The sequence below is a fragment of the Dryobates pubescens genome, chromosome 1 (genome assembly GCF_014839835.1).
Source record: "Dryobates pubescens isolate bDryPub1 chromosome 1, bDryPub1.pri, whole genome shotgun sequence".
Classification (NCBI taxonomy): domain Eukaryota; kingdom Metazoa; phylum Chordata; class Aves; order Piciformes; family Picidae; genus Dryobates; species Dryobates pubescens.
Window position 1 is genome coordinate 20,786,171 of NC_071612.1, and position 24,971 is coordinate 20,811,141.

Genomic DNA, 24,971 nt, shown 5'->3' on the forward strand with positions numbered 1-24,971 from the left:
CGTATTGTACTAAATTTCTCCCAGGACAGAGTATTTCCTCCAACCGAAATGTTTCACACTAAAGATTTCAGTTTTAGAATTTCTGCTTTGTGAAAAGATAAATTGGAGTCATTGCAATAATACAATACCTTGCTGAGAATGCTATCAGCAATTTCATAAAGAGTGCTGTCATCACCTCCAGAAGTTCCCTGAGTGCCTCCTTCTTGTGTTAAAAGCAGAGATTCAAAAAGGATCTTTGTTTGCTGAAGATCTTTTGAAATATCTGCATTTGTATGCAAACCAAATACCTCTGGTTGTTGACTAAGGGGAAGACTCTAAGACAAAAAAAAAAAACAAAAAAACCCCATCTTTAATGAAACAGCATGCTAGGAATTAGATCAGTCTTCTTTAAGAAGCCAGGTGAAAAACCACCAATGACTTCAACTGAAGTTGGATAAGGACCTTAACAGCAAGTATTTATAGATAGTATTATTAGTGACTGAGCCATCACCTCACATACAGAAACTTATTTCCAAGGAATTCTCAATTATCTATGCTAGGACATTCTGTCTTCTAGCTGATTTCCTCCCCCTCTTAGAATTATTCTAGGTAATAAGGAAGAAGCCAAGCACACAGTTTAATGTGCTACAAAACTAGCTTTTTAACACAGAGCAGCCTTTAAGGATTGCTTCTTAGTGCACCATGATTGTAACAACTCAAAATCTGGTTGCTAATTTTTACCTTAATAAACTCAATGTAGTCCTCATATGTGCCTTTTGGTGGAGCATAATAGTTGCCACTGGGAGAAAATTTATATCGAGGATTTTCAATTATATATGGGTTATAGAAATCATCCAGCACTGTCAGCAGTAAACGTCTGTCCCAGTCATCTGTAACTCGACCTCCATAGTTGCATTCACCAGTTAGGTAAGATACAGCTTCAAAAGGAACATGACTGTACTCATTTATGAATAACTGAAACAGAAGACATCAGTAAATCTAAACTTGAAATACCTGTGGAACAACAGGGTGATCTACAGACCAAAGGGTTGTAAGCTACAGTGCATGCATGCAGTTTATGGAGTTTTCTCCCTGGGTGCTGGAATTCAAATCATCTGAGGCTCTCTGTAACACTATATATGTAAAAAAGAATTTCCTCCTCCTAACCACAAGGCCCACCATAAGAGGTGACTGCAACTGACATGGTGTTACTTGAAAGCAGGGAACTCTCATATGTGAAAAGTTTAACTCTTATTATCCTTATACATGCTCATTATATTCCATGTGTCTGGATTAATGTGATGTAGTGTGTGTTTTATTTAATTGGTAATTTTGAAAATACTTATAATGATTCATATTGCTTGCTTGGGTAGCTAAACTGAAGCCATTAAAATCTATGAACATTTGAAAATCAGAGTTAAAGGTAGCATCAGGTGATATTACCTGCAGCTGTCTGATACTGATTTGCAAATCTGAGTCATTAAATCCATAGGGTATGTTCCAACCAAGAGGCCCAAATTTTCTTCTCTCCTGAACAAGAGCATGGAAAAAACAAACTCCAAAGAGCAATTTCTCCCATACCTTTGAGAAAAATAAAACAAAAAAGTATTACTGACTAGCCTATATGCTCATGGTAGTCTGTAACTTACATAGAGAACGCTCCATTTGATAATTGCTCTCCATCTAGTGTAAAATACAGGCAACTACTATGTGTACTTGTAGTTATTTGGCTTGGGAACAATGACTCACATAGTTGCCACATAGCCAAGCACATTTAGCTAGTTCCTCAAGTACCATTACACGTGATTTTTCTCTTCTTTGGTGTAAAGGAAAACTGACTTCATAAGAATTCAAATAACACCAGATATTTATTTCTAAGGCTCATTAGACAAACATAAAATACAGATGTATTGTTTAATATGAGTCCTTAGATGCACCCACTCATACCTATGTATACGGACTACCAGACTCCTATCTCTGAGTAATCTCACTGTTTTTTCACTTCCTTCATAGGTACTGATTATCTTATCAGTAAGACACATGGATTCTGGTAGCAAGAAAAGATCTTCTCAGTGCTTACCATCTCAGTAATGACAGGTATACCCTACTAATGAATGTTCAGAGTTGTGTAATGTGTATGCAGTTCAGTAAAGCCTAAGAAAGCATTTCAAACATCACCAAGTGAAATTACAGTATCACAGTATCACAAAAGTTGGAAGAGACCTCAAGGATCATCGAGTCCAACCAGTCACCACAGACCTCATGACTAGACATGGCAGGGTACATGGCAGGGTAATTCTCAACTGATCACCTTTACCATTGTAAAACCTGCATTCAAAACCACAGTATAAATTTTAGTTGATAATATTTACTGGACAGAAATCAGTATATCTTTGGATAGCTGGGGAAAAAAAAAAAAAGAAAAGAAATATCAAAATGTCAGAGGCATAGGCACATTACCAGCTCCTTTTGAGGGCATCCAGAGAAGAATGCAGGATCTGAAATAGGATCCGAAAGAAACGATTGCAGTAGGTTTAACCGGAGACCAGTAGGAGGTTCATTTGTCATCTTCACTCCATTCTGCAGAATGGTTACTGGAAACTAAAAGTGAAAAGCAGGAAAATTGCATGCAGAAAGTGTAGAACAAATGGTCTAGTGTTATAACTGTTTATTACTATTATTGTTTGTTACATAAACAACTATTTGTAAAAAATTCTATTTTAAACATCAATAGTTTAAAAAAAAACTAATTCTCCAAAGCATCAAGAAAGTAAAACCTTGCTGTGAACAACCTATATTTTAAAGTAGTTTCTTGGTATTCAACACTTCATATATAACAACCAACTCCGAAGTATTTAATTTTATGTGACACAAGCCTTGGTGATGGCCTTAAGTCTTCTTCATTATATATGCTGGCAAAATGCAGTTCCATCCTACAGCAGGATATCAAAAAAATAGGAAAGAAAATTGGTATTGCAAGACGTCGTAACTCTTTTTAAAATGCCCCTTCTTAATTAAATTACCTCTTCAACAGCCTTATTGTATTTCAGGAAAGTTCCATAGTAGAAGCTCATTCAGGTGTAAGAATATTTCCAAGAAATGTCATTAAGTATTCCTTTCCCCAAATACAGAATATTAGGCAATACACCTACCTCTGGGGAAGGGTAACTTGTAAGCCAAAGTCTGAAGTCTGGATGACATTTTTCATTGTTAAACTCTTCGCATATTTTCTCCAGCACTGGCATCCAGGAGACAGCTAAATGGCAGTTTTGTAAACACACCCAGGTTCCTTCTTCCATTCCTTTTTGAATCATTTCTGTAGCTATAGGTCCTTGTCCTTGTCCTAATGAGATGGACTGAAACTTATTTCCAGTCATCCCTCTGACATTTGCAAATTTCTGGAGGCCTTGAATAAAAAACATAGGATTTTAGCATTTCTCAGTTAAAAAGAAGCTACGTTGGGGAGGACAAAAAAAAAGTGTTCATTGCTATCCCATTAAAATGATGTACATACAACAAGATGGTATAGCTTTGATGTGGATTGTAAAATTCATTCAGTTTAAAGTACTGCTCCCATGTTTAGGGAGCACAGAATTTTACCAGTGTGACAAGATGCATTCAATTTACTTGCAAAAAGTGCAAAACAATCCTCGTTGCGTACTGAAAGGGAATTCCAGGTCTTTAATCTGAAAACCTGGACTGTGCTGCTTTTGTTCGCCCTTTCTGTGTATACTTACTAGACATGGGATCTGCTCCTGGAGACAGCACAAATATTAAAGGGGTTGTAGAATTTGAATCTAAGTAACTTTTTGTTAGATCAAAAGATGGCGGCTCTACAAACTTCTTCCCCAGTTTGGCTCTTACAAATGTTCTCACAGCTGGAACAATCTGGTAAAGAAATCATATACAAACCATTAACATATATTAATCACAACTGCATATTTGACAGCATCTTTGAGGTCTTATATAATATTAGTTGCATTCCAGAGCCTACAGACACCTCTCTGCTTTGCACAGATTTGAGACTAGCCTTGCAAAATGCTTCAGAAGCAAAGGTTTCACCTTCAAGGAGCAATTGCAATACGTACTTTAACACTGCTTATTCCTCAAGTACATACAATACAACTTACTAAGTGCATCAAAGGCAGAGTGTGTTAAAAGATTACCTTGGCTGTTCAAATAAACACAATTGATTTCTCTTTGCCTTGGGAGCCTCTGCATAAAAGTATACGGTACTGGATATTCAGTGCACTTGTTCAGGATAATATATCCTGCTCTTGAGTATCTTGGGTGTAACAGCAGACTAAATGTGAACAAGCATTTCACAGAATCACAGAATCAGCCAAGATCATCAGGTCCAACTGATCACCTAACTAATCAACTAGACTACAGCACAAAGTGCCTCATCCAGCCTTTTCTTAAACACCTCCAGGGACATCGACCCCATTTGAAGAAAACTAGAACAACAAGTATACTCTGAAAGATCCATTGAATGATGCCAGACAAAAGATATCAGATGATGCTTGTGGTGTTTGTATTATTCAATTTAAAAATTACAATAGTAATTATTTTATTAATAAAATATGATGAAGAACAGATCAAATATTTTAACAATGAGTGCAAGCTATGCTACAAGACATGGAACAGTCTAAAAATACTTGATGGCAGATCATATTACCTTGTCTGGTCTTAAGCACCGAAGAATTATCATCTTCTGGAATTCATTTAATGTACTACTCAACTCTTCCGGTAATGGAAAGTTTTGTGGCTCTTTGCTGTCATACATTTTTTGCCATTCACCTATATTTTCAGAGACATGACTCCTAGAGAAAAAGGGAACTTGCAAATTAGTGCAAATGCTCAGTGTCTGAGGTTTGAGGTTTATTAAAAGACAGTTACACTGTATTTTCATACAAGCCACTCCTCACCTACATCATCAAATAATTCTACAGCTGAGCTTCACCTGAGTTGACAATAAGATCTACCTATTCCTCCAGCCAGCATGGCTTGGACCTTCATAGGTCTGGGTGAATTTTCTGCCTTTTGTACTTCAGGAAAACTTCATTGTAAGTGAAGAAAATTTTCAAGAAATTTAACCAGGGAAAAGAAAAGTCAGGTTTTCTTCCTTTCATACAACATGCAGAGTATACGTCCTCTGCAATGGGACAACTCTTAGACTATTTAACGGCTGGATCATGGCTGGATCAACCACACTGCTACCATAGCTCTAAAGGTGGAGAAACACAAAACAGTCACAAACAACTTCTTTTAACAGAGCCAAATCCTCCAAATACTTAGGCTCTGTACAGCCACCCTGGCTCTTGAATGTAGGCTTAGATTCTACTTAAATTCAGAGTGAAGTTCTGATTTCAGGAGATTAGATTTTACCAGAAAAATTCCTCCCACAGCACCACAGTGGAATTTTGCTACAAATAATTCCTTTGGTCTCCACTGACCTGCTTGAAACACTGTTTCTCTACCATGGAGGCATTTCAAATGAAAAGTTTCCTTAAGGAACACATCAAATAATTTAGGAAAATAATGAAATAGTATTATAATTATCCAACTGACCAACTTAAATAAGTGAAGCAAACCCAATGATGAAAAAAGGTGCTGGTTTTACCATATCAGCATTCTGGCACTGGTTTGGAAAATGTACAGGACACATTTCTTTCAGTATGTTACACATGCTGTGGTAAAAACTAATTAAGGCTAATTTACAACAATAATTTACCATACCTTAGTCCCTTCAAAGCTGGGATTTCACTTGCACGGCATATTTCATCCCAGCTCTTATCTGGTAGCCAAGATGGATCTGGATTCTTGTACATATTCTTGAGACCCACACCCCCAGTTAGTAAAAACATAAACTCTTGATGTTCTATTTTATTTTCAGCCCTATATTTAAGAAAAGAGGGAAAAAAATAGTATTCAGTTATTAACATACAACTTTACATAATATAAAGAACTGTTTAAAACTGATTACACTTCACTGCCATTTAGTAATACTTCTACTGCATGAAGAGCTGAGATCAGATCTCAGTATTCTATACAGTTAAATAAACCGCATGATAAAAATCACCGATTAAGGCTCCAGTAAGGTTTTCAAGAAGTAAAAGACAGCTATCTGTTTATTTGTTTTTTAAAAGTGTAATTATTCCTGGTTTTAAAAGGCTTTATATTGTGGGACTAGAGCAGCCTCACAAATTGGCTGAAGAAGAATGGTCAATATGCAGATGTATACACACTGTAACTAAATAATTACACACATGATGATTGCCATTATGCTGTTTAGAACTTATCTTTCACAAAATCACAACACCCCACAAAGAGCAAACTAAAAAGCCAGTAGAAGAAAGAATAAGAAGACGCAAAACAAAAGAGACAAAAGCCTGCAAGCTGCTGGGAAGGCACATTACTGTCTTAGATCCCTTTTAAAAACATTTTCTTAAATGATAACAAATGTTCTTGATATGTAGCACTACCCAGGTCCTTTAGAGGGAAACAAAGATTCACCACTGATGAAATAATTAATTTTTATAAAGCATAGGAACATTCTTTCCATAATGTGCCCAAAGACTATAAATATATATTAGTGATACATGCACTCACATTCTCTTCCACTCATAAATAAATATTGTCGGTATTAGAACCCCCCCCAAACATTCATGATCTTACTCCAAAGGCTATACTATCAATATACATAAGAACATGTGGTCTCATTTCTACCTTTTTCCATTAAAAGAAAATAATTAGTTTCTGTTAAGAGACTTCACAATAATGGGCTTACATGAGAAGATTACAGCAGAGCAAAAACGGGAAGAGCAGCTTGTCTTTTTCAAACAGTGAACGACACACATTGCAGTACAAGTGGTACACAAAGTGATCACTTAGATATTGAAGTCGCTTCTCAAAACTGTTAGATTTGTAACTAAAAAGAAGAGAAGTGAGAAACTGAGACTTCAAATTTAATAACTTAGGCACTCAGTTAAGGAATACATGTTTATTTAGGGTTGTGGAGGAATTATATTAGACCCACATGTTCTACAAAGGACTCATATGCCCATTTCCCCTGAAATTCACTCTTACTAGAAGTCCCTTTATTAAAAATACTTATATAAAGCACATGTTTAGAGTTAATGATTTGTTCACATGCTAATTAGAAAGAGCATTTACTTCATTAACAAATTGTATTTTATTTCAAAAGGTTTCATTTAAGGAGGGTTAAGAGGTAAATGGTTTCAGAATGGAGAGAACATGTCCAGAGAAGGGCAACGAGGCTGGGGAGAGGCCTCGAGCACAGGCCCTATAAGGAGAGGCTGGGGGAGCTGGGATTGTTTAGCCTGGAGAAGAGGAGGCTCAGGGGAGACCTTATTACTTTCTACAACTACCTGAAGGGTGGTTGTAACCAGGAGGGGGTTGGTCTCTTCTCCCAGGCACCCAGCACCAGAACAAGAGGACACAGCCTCAAGCTGTGCCAAGGGAAGTTTAGGCTCGAGGTGAGGAGAAAGTTCCACACACAGAGAGCTGTTAGCCATTGGAACAGGCTGCCCAGGGAGGTGGTGGAGTCACCATTCCTGGAGGTGTTCAAGAGGGGACTGGATGTGGCACTTGGTGCCATGGTCCAGCAGTCATGAGATCTTGGGTGACAGGTTGGACTTGATGATCTTTGAGGTCTCTGCCAACCTTATTGATTCTATGATTCATAAGAAGATAATGGACATACCATTCTTGACACCAAACCCACTGTGTTTACCTGTCACGAATAGATTTGATGAAGAGATTGATAAACCAACTAAGGGAGTACTGGTACATGGAATCAATGTTTGCCAAGTCTGCAATACTGAAGAACAGCACTGAAGAATACTTCGCAACAGGTCGATAGCCTTCTCGAGACTGGGCTATTTTAAGTTCCGTTTTCTCTGCAACCTAAATATCAGTTGTAGTGGATGAAGAAAAGATTTCAATATTCCTTGTACAAAAATATTACTTCTTAATAATAATATTAAAATAATTAAAACAATTTTAAAAAATATTAAAACAACCCCGTGCAGTGCTACAGGCTGGGGTCAGAGTGGCTGGAGTGGCCAGGCAGAGAGGGACCTGAGGGTACTGGTTGATAGTAGGCTGAATGTGAGCCAGCAGTGTGCCCAGGCAGCCAAGAAGGCAAATGGCATCCTGGCCTGTATCAGGAACAGTGTGGCCAGTAGGAGCAGGGATGGCATTGTACCCTTGTATCCAGCACTGGTTAGGTCACACCTTGAGTCCTGTGTCCAGTTCTGGGCCCCTCAGTTTAGGAAAGATGTTGAGTTGCTGGAATGTGTCCAGAGAAAGGCAACAAAGCTGGTGAGGGGTTTGCAGCACAAGCCCTATGAGGAGAGGCTGAAGGAGCTGGGGTTGCTTAGCCTGGAGAAGAGGAGGCTCAGAGGAGACCTTATTGCTGTCTACAACTACCTGAAGGGAGGTTGCAGCCAGCAACCAGCACCAGAGCAAGAGGACACAGTCTCAAGCTGCGCCAGAGGAGGTTTAGGCTGGATGTTAGGAAGAAGTTCTTCACAGAAAGAGTGAAGAGTGGGCTGCTCAGGGAGGTGGTGGAGTCACCATCCCTGGAAGTGTTTAAGAAGAGACTGAATGAGGCACTTGGTGCCATGGTTTAGTTGATTAGATGGTGTTGGGTGGTTGGACTCGATGATCTCGAAGGTCTTTTCCAACCTGGTTAATTCTATTCTATTCTATTCTATTCTAATTCTACACAGCACCTTATAATGCATGAGTAAAATGACTTTTGTGTTCCAGAAGACACAATGACCACAGCTAATGACTAACCAGGTAAAACAAGTACTTGCCCCTGCCATATCTATTTGTCTATGGTCCAGGATGCAACAGTCAAAACAAAGCAGACACAACAGTTTCAATGAGTCATTTATCACCAAATATATCAATCTGTATCTGCAATATTTTAAGGTTTTGCAAAGTTTGACTGTCAGACAAATTTTAAGATTGCATTTGATAGCCAGTATCGCAGTAAGGTGAACATCAGCTTCAAGAAAACAATCTATTTAATATTTTTTTTAATTGTATTTAATTTTTTTTTTAAGAAATTTTTATTCTCTTATCAGTGTTACTAGCTCTCATTGACTTGAGCTGTTATTTTATGCATTAAGGATAACAACAGAATCTGAGCCTGTGTACCTCCATTAGGCACCCAGATTATTAGTATCTCCCTGAATATTTTTGCTGTTTGAAAGAATTAGCTTCTTCCTTTATCCCAACATGTTACCTCAATTTCAGGATTTAGTGTCATTCAGTCCTTACAGCTATGCATTCTTTAAAACATGAGTAAAAACATCAATGAAGATTCTAGAATAGATACAATTTTATTTCTCTTCACATTTCACAAACACAATTTCCTCCTTATGTTTTGTATCAAAGTCACAGTCCTTCTGCTAGCTGCAAATGCAAACCTTTTGTCTCTGTGTATTGATAAAGAAAGGACAGACCCATAATCCTTACCTGCTGTTTTTTTGTGATCTCATCAGCCATAATTTTAGCAGAATCCAGGACATTTATAGCAGTTTCATCTTGCAGAATATTCCCCTCAGACAAATCTAAAGTTTCTAAAATTTTCCCCTCAAGTTCTTTTAGATGCTTTTTATTGGCTGCAGACTGAAGGATGAGAGTATTTCTTCCCTCTTCTAATTCAGGTCTAATGAAGAAAACCACAACAAAACCAGTCAATGCTCATCTTCCACTGATGATAAAGGAAGGTCACGAAGAAGATTCTCTCTTCCTACAGTATTTCTGAATATTCTCTTCAATTTAAAGAGGTGGTTACTGTTCAGCACATATTTATAATTCTAAATGCAGATTTCTCTGCATAACTTCAGTTCAGTATTTGGAAATTATAGTCTAGACCTTAACATTTTAGCATCTTGCAAATGTCTGCATCCTCATTTTCCTGAATATCACCCATGTGATATGCAGAATATGGTTACTGTTGGAAACACTTTGTCAGCAAACTGAGTATAATAGCCCAATGCTATTGACATTTCCATACAAGCCAGATGGTACTTCTCTGAATATCTGTAAGGGTTCAATGGGATCTATAATCTGTTTCAGAGGTACTGTGCATTTATTTAATATGAAATTAAAGCTAAATACTCAAAATTCTTCAGCCTAACCATCCTAAATGAGAAAAGCACCATGAAAACACCTATTTTATACCTGCTGTTGTAATTAGTGAACATGACAATCTGCTTCCTCAAAAAACTTTTCAGATATCAAAACTAGAAAAATAACCCTTTTTAAAAAGCTGTTAGTGAGAGACATTCACACCACTCATTTTGCTTACAATACAGTCACCTCTCATATTCTTGGAATTATGCCGTAAGTAATTCTAATGTCTATTTGCCATAGAGACTTACCTCTCTTTTGCTACAACAATGCCTAGCAATTGGTCTTCAAGTCCCTCTGGTGTTATCATAAAATTGAGTAAAGATACTTTTGTAGCTATTTCAGGCATATAATGTGGATTTCTCAGTTTAGTGGTAATGAACAACTTGAAATCGCTGGAATACCCAACAACGGCCTCACCAAGTCTGATACAGTCCATGCCTCCTAAAGAGAGAGATGTTATAAAGAATTATATACTTCAATTACTTGCAGAAATAAATAAATAACTTTTGTAATTAAATAAAAGCAAATTTCTTGTCAGTGACAAATTTCTGGCAACGTAAATATGAGTAAATAAATTAATACTCTGAAAAATTGTCAGAGACTTCAACAAGCCCACATTTTACTCTAAGCAGAAGAAATCAAATCAATTCAATTACTACTGTGCTTCCAATATGCATACACAATGGTGGAGACTCATGGAATTATTGTGCTTCTCTGTATTTTCCTCACTTTTATTTGAGGAAAAGAAAGAAATGTTGAAAAACAATGTCATAGCTACTTGCAATTTTCACAGTAAAACAGGACAATTGTGGCTTAAGCTAAACGCCTGGACAGGTTTTCCTGATTGGTACAAAATTTAGCAGATGTTAGTATTAGATTAAAACATGAAAATGAACAAGCAAAACAATTCCATTAACAATCTTCCCTTTGCAGGGTCCAGTGTCTGTATTCAGCCTCCTACAGTAACACTTCAAAAGTTTTCACATAAAACCACTATAACATCATACATGAATGACATTTATTTAAAAATAAATTAGAACTTCAGACTGTTGTGAAATTACATTCCTCTTACCTCAGGCAGCAGCAAACCAGAGAGCATAGATTTGTGAGGGTTGGAAGGGACCTCGATGATCATCTAGTTCCAACCTCCCTGCCTTGGGCAGGGACACCTCACACGAGCTCAGGTTGCTCAGAGCCACATCCAGCCTGGCCTTAAAAACCTCCAGGAATGGGGCTTCTACCACCTCCCTGGGCAACCTGTTCCAGAGTCTCATCACCCTCTTGGTGAACAATTCCTTCCTAACATCCAATCTGAATCTATCCATCTCTATTTTTGTTCCATTTGCCCTAGTCCTATCATTTCCTGACACCCTAAAAATCCCTCCCCAGCTTTCTTGTAGGCTTCCTTAAGATACTTCAAGGACACAATAAGGTCTCCTTGGAGCCTTCTCTTCTGCAGACTGAATAGCCCTAACTCCCTCAGTCTGTCTCCATAGAAGAGGAGCTCCAGCCCTCTAATCATCCTGTGGCCCTTCTCTGGACATGTTCCAGGACATCCAGATCCTTCTTATAATAGGGGCCCAGAACTGGATACAGTACTCCAGATGGGGTCTCACCAGAGTGCAGTAGAGGGGGAGAATCACCTCCTCGACCTGTTGGCTATGCTTCTTTTGATGCAGCCCAGGATATGATTTGCTTTCTGGGCTGCAAGTGTACATTGGTGGCTCAATGGTGGCTCATGTTGAGCTTCTCATTCATCATCAACCCCAAGTCCTTTTCTTCAGGCCTAAACTCAGGCCAGTCGCTGGCCAGTCTGTATCAGGGCTTGGGATTGCTCTGACCAGAGAGTAACGGACTGCAAGATGAGCATTAATGAAATCTACTGCAGGATTCAGAATTAATTTTGCTGTACCTTGTTTAAAAGTCTGTTTCAGAAGCAGCGGTTCAAGTGATGGGTCTAGCTCTTCTCCAGCATCTTCCAGCAGAAGTGGAGTTCCAGATTGAACACAGTTCTGCACAGTTCTCATGTAAGCTGTGTCACTGACCTTAATAACATTCAGGCGATTTTCCTTCTCAAAATTCTTGATCCATTTATTTGCTTGACCTTGAGGATCAATCATTAATGGCCTAGAATGTACAAAACAGTTTCCCAAGTGCTCGCCGTAAGTAAATAAATAACATTAAAATGTTTAACACATTAAAATTCCACTCCTCATTTTGACTACATTGTCTCTACAAAAGCTACATGGTTTCAGTTTGGGTTTGGTTTGGTTTCTTTAAGTAGCAAAACCATTTTTTTATTTTAAAATTAAACTTTTTTATCACATACCATCGTCTTGAATTGTCCACAATGATCCCATTGTCTACAGAAAACATGTCACTTGGTAAACCAGCAATATTCCAGGCTCTTATTTTTATTGGGTCACCAAGTGTATTACTCAAAGAGAAATTCTCAGAACAAGGGATATTTTTCTCCTGGAAAAAAAAAAAAAGATAAAATAAAATCCTATTTATCTTTATTCATTGTTTCTTTACAGCTTTTATTAAATGCCATTGCAATCCAAACTGACAAGAAGAAGTTCCTTTGTAAAGTTTGAAACAGGTCAAGTAAAACTAAAAATCCTAAGAAAAATAAGCAGCTAATGACGTTTGTGGGACTTGTCCTATTTTTTGTACATATTTTGTTACATGACATTATGACAATGTACTAGCTTAAGAAAGTCAGACACAGCTGGAAAACGTCCAGTGTTATCTCAATGCAGTGATCCAGTGTTGATTTTTACTGTTTAGTGTCACAGTCACAATCAGTGACTTCAAATCACTTGAGATGTGAATTATGGCATCAGTAAGTTGGAACTGTCCCTTTACAAGCAGCATAATCAACCATTTAATTAACAAATAGTGCCAGTGTGAGTTATAGAATTTTTTTACACACATTAATTCTTTCACTTAAAGGCAAAATAGAGGAAAATCCAAGATTTTAAGTAATAATCAAGCCTTACAAGGTCAATTATGACCTCCCATTTTTTAAATTCTACTCTAAGTCAAGAGTAAATTCACTGATTTAATTAAAATTTACAGAATTTATCCCATTGATCTTAATGAGTTTTACTAGGCTAATAATCATAGAATAGAATCATAGAATTACAGAATTAATAAGGTTGGAAAAGAACTCAAGATCACCAAGTCCAACCTGTCACCCAAGACCTCATGACTGCTAGACCATGACACCAAGTGCCACATCCAATCCCCTCGTGAACACCTCCAGGGATGGTGACTCCACCACCTCCCTGGGCAGCCCATTCCAATGGCTAACAGCTCTCTGTGTGCGGAACTTTCTCCTCACCTCGAGCCTAAACTTCCCCTGACACAGCTTGAGACTGTGCCCTCTTGTTCTGGTGCTGGTTGCCTGGGAGACCAACCCCCTCCTGGCTACAACCACCCTTCAGGTAGTTGTAGAGAGCAAGAAGGTCTCCCCTGAGCCTCCTCTTCTCCAGGCTAAACAGTCCCAGCTCCCCCAGCCTCTCCTCATAGGGCTTGTGCTCAAGGCCTCTCCCCAGCCTTGTTGCCCTTCTCTGGACATGTGCAAGAGTCTCAATGTCCTTCTTAAACTGAGGGGCCCAGAACTGGACACAGTACTCAAGGTGTGGCCTAACCAGCGCTGAGTACAGGGGCAGAATGACTTCCCTGCTCCTGCTGGCCACACTATTCCTAATGCAGGCCAGGATACCGTATTAAACAAACAAGAGGTTTTTGAACTGTTTTGCAGTAGTCTGAAAAAAGCACAAATACATATTTAAATAGGTAAGATAATCTTCCAACCTTGCACAGTTTACTCCAATCTTTGGTACATTCTTCTCGAAACTCAGCAGTAAAAGCTCCCAAATATGCTATCACACCAGCTGATACCAGAACGTCTCCTGTCAAATTATCATACATGTCCTGAAGATCATTTGCAGCTTTACTCCATCTATAACAAGATGCCAAAAGACAACAAAAAGTGCTGAAACCTCCACATTAATGATATTGATGATAAAAATCAACATTGTTATTGTTGTTTAACTTCAGGCAAAGAATAAGGGGACTGCAGTTATGTCTTTTATTCTTGTTTTAAAGACTTACTCCATGATTCTTTCAAGGTTGCTGCCCATATTTTTCCATTGCAACCAGTGAGAAATGTTTCAAGGGTCAAAATGTTATGCTCCTAAGCAGTGCAGAGTTACATCATTAAAGGCTCAGAGAGCTGAAATACAAAGTCTGTTTCTACAACGGCTGTCCAATCTGACATCTGAACTTTAACCTGACCTTGATTTCTCTCCACCAAGGCTTCCAATCAGCTTCTCTGCTCGTTCTAGTTCTTTTGCACACTGATCAACCTGGAATTCTAAACGAGCCTTTTCTTCAGTTTTCTCTATGAAGGTTCGTTCCAAATCAGCCAGACGATTTTCAACTGCTGCAAGTTCTTCTCTCTTCTGATTCAAGAGTGTCATAGTCTCTGCTAAGGACTGCTCTGCCTCTCTTAAACGATCTTTCTTGGGTGCCACAATCTGTTCAATTACAGCCATAACACAAATTCTTATGACATATTTTTGTAATTTTATTATTTAATACAATGCTTCCAGTGAATGTGCCAAGCTAAAGAAACATTATATAGTACTGAAGGACCAGGAACAAAAACGCACCTTTGAAACCCTGTCATACACCTCCATTGCCATAATCCATTTACATAAACCCTCCGCTGCTGAGGAAGTCTTAGCCACTTTCTGTGGGTCAAACGCAGGATTAGTCAAGTATTCAGCGCGAATCTTCTGCATGATAGCTGCCTGAATAACAAAAACATCATAGCTCATCAAAAGTCTTGTGGCTGACACTTTAAAATTATGCTGACTGGTTGGTGTTTCTCTATACCAAGAGAAGCAGGAAAGAAGAACTCAGTGTTCACTGTGACAGAGACCACTGCTCATTCGTTTCTTTTGATTTTCCTACCAAGCTTTGTGGTCTTTTCTTGTTTTCATCCTAATCCTGTCCTTATCCTTTACAACGATTCCTTTGGTACATCTTCAATGTGGCAGCCACCTAAGTGCTAAGACCATTACAGTCACGTAGAAACCTTAACTCTGTCTCTTCTTCAAAACATGCTAATTTCACCATTTGCTATCTTTTCTCAAGGCATAATTGAAGAGAATCATTATGAAAATGTATTTCTAGTAACGTAAGACCAAACTCTAAGCCAATGACACTGTAGCCACATTGCATGTGCCTACTTTTGGGGATCAGTTTTACAAAGGGCAAAGCACATTCAACTGGGCAGAAGGCAAGAGTCATGCTCCTGGATAGTAAACCCCAGGGGAGACAGTCATATTGTAAATCAAGTTATATAGCTCATACATTTCTGAATTTATTTTATATCTTTCATACTTTGAATACTACCCAATTTGACAGTATTCATTCAACCAGATAATACAACTGGAAACTACCATTAGGAAGAGCAGTTATTAAAAAAACTACCATTAGTGTGAGCAGTTATTTAAAAACAGGAAGAACTTGATAATGCCAGAGTAACTGATTTAGAAAAAATAGCACAAAAAATGGCACAAAAAGGTTACAACATCAGAGTATCACTAAGGTTGGAAGAGACCTCGAGGATCATTGAGTCCAACCTGTCACCACAGACCTCATGACTAGACCATGGCACCAAGTGCCACGTCCAAACTCCTCTTGAACACCTCCAGGGATGCTGACTCCACCACCTCCCTGGGCAGCTCATTCCAATGATGAATGACTCGGTGAAGAACTTTCTCCTCACCTCAAGTCTAAACCTCCCCTGGCGCAGCCTGAGACTGTGTCCCCTTGTTCTGGTGCTGGTTGCCTGGGAGAAGAGACCAACCCCTTCCTGGTTAAAACCACCTTTCAGGTAGTTGTAGAGGGCAATGAGGTCACCCCTGAGCCTCCTCTTCTCCAGGCTAAACAATCCCAGCTCCCTCAGCCTCTCCTCACAGGACTTGTGCTCAAGGCCTCTCCCCAGCCTTGTTGCCCTTCTCTGGACACGTTCAAGTGTCTTGATGTCCTTCTAAACTGAGTTAGAAACATTTGTATACAGAAGGACATTTCATTCAAATAGAAAACAGGCTTTTATAGAAACTTTACAAATTCCCAAAGGGAACCTTCTGAAATGCCACTTAGAAGGCTCACTCTGAAGCAGCATGACTCACCTGCTGTGACTATACTCATCTTACAGAGCTCCCCATCATCTAGTAAGACCACTGGTTGTAACAGAAGTTGACTAGCTTGGCACAAATGGGGCCTCTGATACAGTATTATTTTTTTCCCCTGCAAGAAAGTCTCTCCAGGGTAAATATCACTGAAAAAACAGACAGAAGTCTTACTGGAATATTGTCCTTGTCATACAGTTTCAAATCCTTTAAGAAATTCATATCACCAAGGAGTTTCTTGCTTGGAGTCCAGTAATCCAAAACCTACAAAACACATTAGGAAATATCTTTTCAAGCTTTAAAACAAACACACAAATAAAAACTTGTGCATATTTAATACTGATGACCTTGTACATCTTCAAGAAATCAATAAAGGAGAAAGTTTATCAGATCAAGTATTTTCCCCTAACCATAACTGAAGCCAAAAATTGAGCAGCATCTCAGAGAAGAGTTACGTGTTACCCAATTCAAGCAAATTAGAAGTTGCATATTACAAAACTTAGAAAAATCTGGAATTCTTGAAGATCTCAGTAAAATAACAGATGGAAGCTGTAAGTACTTGTTTATTTTAGTAGACCTTGGGCAATGTCATTTATTGAACAAGTGTTTTGTGTTGAGAAAACCAGCTACATGTTTATTTGAAACTATTGTCTGCCATCTTACCTTGCCTCTAGTCCCTGAAGGATTTGCTATCTTACTGGGTTTTATGCCTTTCATGACACAGACAGCAGCCATGACAAGCTTGACACCAGATGGAGGATTTTTCATCGATTTCATAATTGATATATCAGAAGGCTAAAATACAAATCACATTAAAAAAATATGGCAAATGCTGTATCTGTCTCACCGCTAAGACAAATGAAATAATAGAAAATAAAAAGGAAAGCATAATATCATTACCAATGAGCATAATCATAGAGGACTTTTATAAGGGATGATACAGTGTTTGCAAGACAGTTAACAACATTAATCAATGCATCCCATGCAAAGGAAATAAAAAAATAAATAAATGCTAATAATTGCAAATTAATGATTAATCAAAATTACATTTTTTAATACACTTCCACAAGTGTTATCTAACATCTCATACACTTCATAACTCTTATTAAACTACCTCCTACCATACTAAATTCCTGCAGGACTTTTTCAACGCTACTACTTTCAGCTCACATGTAAGTCATGAGAAAACCCAAACCTTTAAACAAAGATCCAATCCAGATAATTCCCAGCCATAAACAAATGCCATGTTAATGCACTGGGGGTCAGCATTAACTTAGTTGAAAGAGGAAATCCCCCTGATACCACTGCTGGTAACCTCAGGTGTTGGTTACTTTTCCCACAAGTGGGCTTTATTGCAGACAAACACTTTTTAAAATGCACGCACACCTTTGTACTCTGAGTACCTTAGGAGGCAATAGACTGAATAGTGATTGTACAAGTTGTCTCTGTTGCTAAAACTGAGAAAATTTAACACTTGGCTAATTCCTTTCCCTTAGTGCATTCTTTGTCAAATAAACAGAATTGTCAAATAACTTTTTCAAATGGTGAAGTTTAGATCAACTTGCCTTCAAAGCGTCAAGAGCATCGAGTGCCGCCTCCAGGGCTGGAATTGCCTCTGCCAGGTCACTCTCACATTCATTTTTCAGTATCTGAGCTGCTTCAGCTTTTTTTGTAGCAATTTCTTCATCTACTTTCACAGTTTTTCTTATTTGTTCTACTTCTGCAGATTCTATTTCTATAGTCTAAAGAAAAACATATGAGTGAGCTTCCGATTGAGCAGTGAATGATCAAATAAATTGTAAAGACTTAGCACAGCACTTATGGAATACTGTAAAATATGAAGAGAAAATTTAAATCACATTACTGACAATATTAACTATTTAAAATATGCTTAAAGTTCAGGAGACAGACTCTTCCTGACTGTGCATCAGGTTGTAACAAAAGAAAAAAAATTACTATGGTGAGTTTTTAGAACTACATGATCTATAACATTGACTGCTGAAATGTATTTTCTTTACAGTGATGAGTCAAGTCTTCACCCAAGTCCTCCCTTTACAGTTCTACACAGTAGCAGCTAGTTTTCTTAGAGGTTTGTAAGAGTAGGTGGAAAAGATATCACTGTATCTGTAAAAACACAAATCAGAAGCAAGTACATAAAAATATCAATGAAAACTTGCTGGTTTGTTATGCAACAGGAAGGTACTAGGTAAGTGTATTTTTGTTAGCCAGAACTTTCAAAAACATCTGAGAGATTAGATCCTATACCCCACTAAATTTCTAGTAATTCTTGTTAGGATCCTTTTAAAAATCAAGTATATAATCCCTGTACATGCAAAGACAGACTGTGCAAAATGGTTGTTTATTTCGTATGCTGAAGAGCTATTTATTACTTTTGCAATGTTTGTGAATGATCTTGAGAAATCCAGCATGAAAGTCCCTCTAACATCCTTCAGCATGGAGCTTAAGCAAGGACTTAACAAAAAGAACAGAATTTTCTTCCAGTTCTAAGGATATAAGTATAAACAGTGACAAGTTTCATATTACTGCAAATAGCAGTAAATAAGAAGTGAGCTCAAAAACATCAACTGAGCTCTTTCTGGAAGTTATTTATGAGTAACCTTATACAGGCATATTGTTTAAAATCTGTCTACAATTAGTTGGAATATTGAAGTAAAAGTACATTGTATGATTAAGAATTCTTATTCAAAGCTAATTATTACAGAGGTGAAATGATGGATCTCAAGTATACACATGCTTACATCAAAAACTACAAAGCTGTATTTGTAGAACCCTACCTTCATCATACTTGCGTTATCCAATTTAGCCTCTTCCAGTTTGGGCTGCAGCTGAACTAGTTCCTGTTTCATTTCACCAACCTATACATATGCAGAAGAATCAGGCAGAATTCAGAAGTGCTAACAACAATTAGCAAATGGCTAACTTATTAATAGAAAGAACTAGCATTCAGTTTCAAATCAAAACTTATTTTTATCTCACATGTACAATCACCGGTTTTAAGAGCTATGCTCACTTACTTACACTCCCTGTTAACCCCTTAGGAAAGGGAAGTTCTGTTCATACTCTGCATAGCAATACATGCTTAGAGGTCCAGCACAACTGTTACGATTGTAGGAAAAGCAAAATTAATTCCTTATTGTTCGACTGATGAAGGGAAGTTCAGGCTGAACAAAATCAGAACTACTGGTTTTGACTGACTTCTCTGGGAAAAAACCTGCCTTTGCCAAACACTTCCTATTTTCAGTACCATTTTTGTCCTAACTCACTTGTGATTCAGCAAAAGCTAGTTTATCTAGTCCATTCATGTATTTCTTCTTGGCTTTCATTACAGCGTCTCGTTTCTGAGTAAGAAGTTTCTGAAAAGCAGCAATAAGCTCAAGGTAAGAAGGAGGAGTAACATAATTATGGCGTCCCAGACGTTGCAAGAACCTATTTTAAAAAAATAAAATAAAAGAGGCAACTTAGAGTTTTGTTTTCACCATTTTTTTTTTTTAGCTGAATTATGGCTTGAAGTGTTATTTAACTGACAAATAACAGCAGTAAACAATTTTGTACAGTATTTTTATGCAGGAAGATAGCATACATTAACTTTTATGACAGAAATTAGTAGTAAGGAAACTCAGTCTATATTTTGTTGTTTCTTACTTCTAGATGATCTGCTTTTGAGTACTCTTTTGCTCAATCTACTGCTTTCAACAGCAAAATCCTATCCTTCTTAATATTTCTATAACTGACCTTCCAGAGAGTGACATAACTGAAGTGTGAAAGTATTTACAGATGGGCACAATTTCCTGACGCTCATTGTCTGTGAGCTGAAGTGTTTCCAGGAACTTATTTGCCACATGTTCAAGGGCATCTTCTGGCCATGGCTGAGGGAGAAGTGAAGGAGATGCATTTGTAAAATCCAGCTGTTAGCAGACTTTGTACTTTAAAAGCAATTTTTACCATTCAGAACGAGACTTACTAGACCAAACTATGTCACAAGAACCATGAACTGATAAAAGGGTTAGATCAGGCAGCAAACCTTTCTGGCAACTCCTGGATGATCTTCTAGTTAAAAGCTACACATTGCCATTCTATACGAACCTTTCTGTGTCTGTCATCCTTCGTCAGAAAAATTAATTAACGGCAGCACCAGGCCAAGCTATAGAGCCATTTTCACTTTATTGAGAGCCACACTAATTATATCATGGATTGTTAAGTATTTTCCAAGGTTTCATTCCACTGTGAAAAAATCTACTGATAAACAACAGGACTTGTATATGCTAGTCACTCCAATGATGCATGATCTTCAGGCAGAAATTATGGCCATTTTACAATCACAATGAAATGGTTACTGTGGTCTGTCAAAACACACACATACTGCAATAAAACAACAGATTAACATAAACAGACTATTCACGACTTCAGATACACAGAATTTGTTGCAAGAAAATTTAGATTCAGTTGTAGAAATCCTGAGATGTCACACCAAAGGGAAAAAATATGCCTACTACATTTCAAATTTTGAAAAATATAGAGTATTCTCTACAGAAGACAAGAAAAGTCTAATGGGATGAGAAAATAGAGACTATTAGAAAATGGAAGCAGCTTGTTGAGGAAACAGTATGAATAGTTTCATATACCTGGAACCAATCAATAGTACAGCACTTGATGAGCGAGGGAAACTGCCTCAGACGATTGCGGAAAGCATCTCCAATAGGGCTGAATGCTACCACAACATGGAGATTTTCTTTGCAGCGGTTCACAAAAAATGCAAACAAGACCAAAGGACTGAGTTCTTCACGTTTCCTGCCAGCATGAGCTACTGCACGAACGCCCTTAGGAATAATACATAGGTAAAAACAGTTATTTAATTTCTCATTCAGCACATCTCAAGTTCTATACCAACCCTGTTAATGACAGCATAAGCATGGTGTGTTTTTTTTTTTTTTAAATAAAGGAAACAGGTAGAATAACCTAGAAATTGAGAACAAGCAGTATATACCTCCTGAGAACAGGACTACGATGTTTGTGTGAGACTGACAACTTGCTCTTGAAATTATCATCTGCTGCTTTGAGCAACTGAGAACATGTCAGAACAAAAACACTGATAATCCATCCCAAGATGAATTCCAGATGGATAACACACATTAAGATGAGCCTGAGGGTTAAGGCACATTCTGAAATACGGAAGTTCATTACTAGCTCCCTTAAGTTTTCTAATGATAGATACAACTATAAGACTTCAGTCATTCAAAGATTTAAGAGATACAAAGAGATGAGGCAAATTGCCACTCTCATTACAACAAAAGCCACTATCAAGAAATCCAAATATTGTTGTCATCATCTATGCTTTAAGCATCATACAAGTCCCCTAAACATTTCCAGACATTAACTTACTAATAACTATTTTTTTTAGTTCTAATATTACACTAAAATATGCTGTACTTACCTGATTGGAGAGGAAGATTTACGTTTCAAACATCAAAACATATTAATTTACCAAAACAAATAATCTCCAAAAATAAGGAGAAATCTCTAGAAAAATATTACTATCCTCAATTATTTAGCAATCCATGAAACACTGACTACCAACTCCTAAAACTCAAATTATTCTTCTACCAATGCACACTTCACATAATATATTTAACATAATTCTGCAATTTAAAATAATTATTAATATTACTGTAGTAGCAATAGATTAAATTTGGAAGTATTTTGATGGAACAGAGTTAAATGAGTGAATGCCAACTTTGCTCCAGCTGGCATATTATAGGTATGCCATGATCTAGCATACACCAATTGAATATGTTAATACAAACTGTAAAAATGCTAAAATTACCACATTATCTTGTGATTCTAATACTATTATAATAATAATGAATGAAATAGCAATAGAGAAAGATTATTAGAACTATCATCTGAGTTCTTTCCAACATACATGGAATACAGGTATCAAATGCTCAATAACTTCCATGCAAGAAAAAATAATACAGTAACATTTGCCAAGGGATATGGCTGTCTCAAAGCAAGAACCCTTGTGTCTGTATGAAGAATCACTTTCAGTGACAACTAGAAGCATATCTAGGTAATCTATTGGTAAACTGAACTGATAAAAATAGCTTAAAAGGCAGGTGACATTAAAGAGAATTTCTAAAGATACCTCCATAATTTCTTGTTTTTCATCTGCTGCAAAAAGATTGGGTACCTCCCCGGTATTGAGGACACTGTCAATATCTTCTAAAAAGCTTTCTTCTTTAATTTGTGCATCTGTGATTATAAAGACAGTTTTCAAGCCTTTCACACCTGCACTCTTCAGAAGACTCTAAAAATGCAAAGCAATTAAATTATTGCACATTTCAAAACATTCTTTCTCAAAATTATGTCAAAGTGCAAACGGGCTATTACTACTCACTTTCAGATCTTCTCTCCAATCATTTGTACCATAGGTGCTAGAAACCTCTGGCTGGAAAACAGACATCTTTGCCATGAATGCTGCTAGACGAGTCAAGGACCGACGTCCGCTTCCTCCCACTCCAACCAACAACGCGTTACCTCCTGGCTGCTTCAGAATGCGGCTTATACGAGACAAGTGCTCCAACGCATATCTGCATTTGGGATGTGCTGATTACCATGACAGAAATAAATACACATTTGTGCACCTATACACACCTGTATCTGTGAAACACAGATAGAAGCAGCATCTCCAAAATAGATTTCTGAAGTCAGAGTGGGGTGGTAGGGAAGAGGAAGAAAGAAAGAGGGCTTGCATGACAAAATAAAACAAAACTCACAGTTCTTCTATTATACTTAACAGTAGTTAGCTAAATTACAAGTGACTATAAGTTACTGAAAGGAATTGGCAGTGGTGAGAATAGAAGCACTATATAGGTAAAAGTGTTGAAGAAAAAGAAAATCAACATAAATTCTCTACCTAATCGTAACAGTGTTAACAGTTTTAACTTTCTTGAGGTATAATGATTTAAATACTTTTTATAGGAACAGCTGGGGGGAAAATTACTTATAACAACAGACCTCTTTCATCCCTCTGTCTGTGACAGTGTTTTGTAACTTACATGTGAAATAGATATTGGAACACCATCTTCATAAAGTTGTATCTGCATATTACTTTGAATCCTATCTATTGTGAAAACACAAGCATGGTTTTTCTTGGAATATGCAGCAAAGTCAACAGGAGATGGTCTGTTTCAGTGTAGAGCGTGAGGTAATAAAAGCAAACTCAACAGCAGTTAAAAGTCTCAAAAAAAAAAAAAGTAAATGCATTTAAAGATAAACAGATTCTTGTTTATTTTGATTGGTTAGAAAAATAAAGGAGTCAAATCTAGATGTTTTCCATGAGATTGGACTCCTAGGCTACAGTCTGACATGCTTTCCTAGCTGCTATTCAGTGAGGTAACTGGGATACCACTTCTATCTCCAGAAAGTGGCCTCTCATCAGAGGCTGAAAGCTCTTCAAACTCCCAGCATAGTTGTATATACAGATACTACAGATACTCACAAATCCAGCTTGTCAAAATTATCTAGACTTAAATAAACTGTCATGGGAAGTGCTTAAACTAACCCTAATCCTTAAAGAAGCATCTGCATCTCAGCTTCCACTGGCAAATATGAAGAGTCAGTAATGTCAAGCAATAGGGAAAAGGAGTTGTGACCTCCTCCGAATCTCTCAGTTGTAGCTCTGCCTGACCACAAGCTAAGTTAACAGCTGCCTACACAGTCTAAACTTTCAAAGGATTAGCTGCAGCACCAGACTGGGTACATGTCCCAAAGCAGGGCATGCCTGTGCAGCATAACAACAGAGAAGACATGCAGCTGTATCTGTGTTGTATCTCACCCTGCACCTCACAACCTTAGAATCCTTGTCCTTGGGGAAATGAAAGTCCAGTGACTGCAGGCAAAACTGACACACATCTACACCAGTAAAAGGCCCAGCAGAAGCGGAGCTTCTACCCGATTTGGTGTACAATGTTTCCTTAACATCAAAAAAATATATTTGAAGCCTCTTGAGAGAAAACCTCATTATTGACTTTCAGGTAGAAAAAACAGGGGCATAAGAGAAAAATCAGTTGACTTTCATCTAAACAAATTTAACACCACACTTTTTTTGAGAATTAAAGGGAAGGAGACACATAAAAATCACAGCCTACAAAACTGGATATACTGAGCTATCAACTACTGCTTAGAGCACTTAATAATACAGATCATATGTACCTGAAAATTACCAGGTCCATTCGGTTTTTGTGGGTTTGATTATATTCACCCAGACACTGCTCCACAACATCACTGAACGTCTGAATGCTTGGAATTTCAATATAAAGTCTTTCATCTCCCTCAAGTTCTGGAACCATGTAGTCACCAAAAAACAAATTTCTCATGTTTTCTTCTGTTACCTATTGTAAGCATTCAACAAATTAGTAAGTTTAATATTCAATGAACATAGTCCTCACTGGAATTTCAGAATACAAAGGAGAACTTAGATGAATATACAAGAAGCACTCTCAAATATTTTGACTCAGACAATACCCACCTCAAAATTATCTATTTTCCTTATTAAACCATCTAATTATTCATAATTTCTTCTTG

General features: G+C 37.5%; 1 protein-coding gene across 1 annotated transcript in view; it reads right to left on the reverse strand.

The window, feature by feature from the left end:
• DNAH12 (dynein axonemal heavy chain 12) overlaps positions 1–24,971 on the reverse strand; it is a 67,512-nt gene that overhangs the window by 4,344 nt on the left and 38,197 nt on the right. The window contains exons 41-67 of the mRNA XM_009910056.2: positions 24,600–24,778; positions 22,783–22,975; positions 22,531–22,692; positions 21,011–21,205; positions 20,121–20,254; positions 19,652–19,814; positions 19,163–19,243; positions 17,933–18,109; positions 17,031–17,162; positions 16,542–16,631; positions 14,838–14,978; positions 14,461–14,702; positions 13,978–14,125; positions 12,485–12,630; positions 12,068–12,282; positions 10,404–10,596; positions 9,493–9,685; positions 7,736–7,908; positions 6,770–6,910; positions 5,719–5,877; positions 4,658–4,802; positions 3,717–3,867; positions 3,132–3,385; positions 2,440–2,580; positions 1,423–1,560; positions 721–954; positions 129–314 (exon numbers count right to left, since the gene is read on the reverse strand). Of these exons, the coding sequence (XP_009908358.2) occupies positions 129–314; positions 721–954; positions 1,423–1,560; positions 2,440–2,580; positions 3,132–3,385; positions 3,717–3,867; positions 4,658–4,802; positions 5,719–5,877; positions 6,770–6,910; positions 7,736–7,908; positions 9,493–9,685; positions 10,404–10,596; positions 12,068–12,282; positions 12,485–12,630; positions 13,978–14,125; positions 14,461–14,702; positions 14,838–14,978; positions 16,542–16,631; positions 17,031–17,162; positions 17,933–18,109; positions 19,163–19,243; positions 19,652–19,814; positions 20,121–20,254; positions 21,011–21,205; positions 22,531–22,692; positions 22,783–22,975; positions 24,600–24,778 (4,506 nt within the window). The remainder of the gene's footprint in view (positions 1–128; positions 315–720; positions 955–1,422; positions 1,561–2,439; positions 2,581–3,131; positions 3,386–3,716; positions 3,868–4,657; positions 4,803–5,718; positions 5,878–6,769; positions 6,911–7,735; positions 7,909–9,492; positions 9,686–10,403; positions 10,597–12,067; positions 12,283–12,484; positions 12,631–13,977; positions 14,126–14,460; positions 14,703–14,837; positions 14,979–16,541; positions 16,632–17,030; positions 17,163–17,932; positions 18,110–19,162; positions 19,244–19,651; positions 19,815–20,120; positions 20,255–21,010; positions 21,206–22,530; positions 22,693–22,782; positions 22,976–24,599; positions 24,779–24,971) is intronic.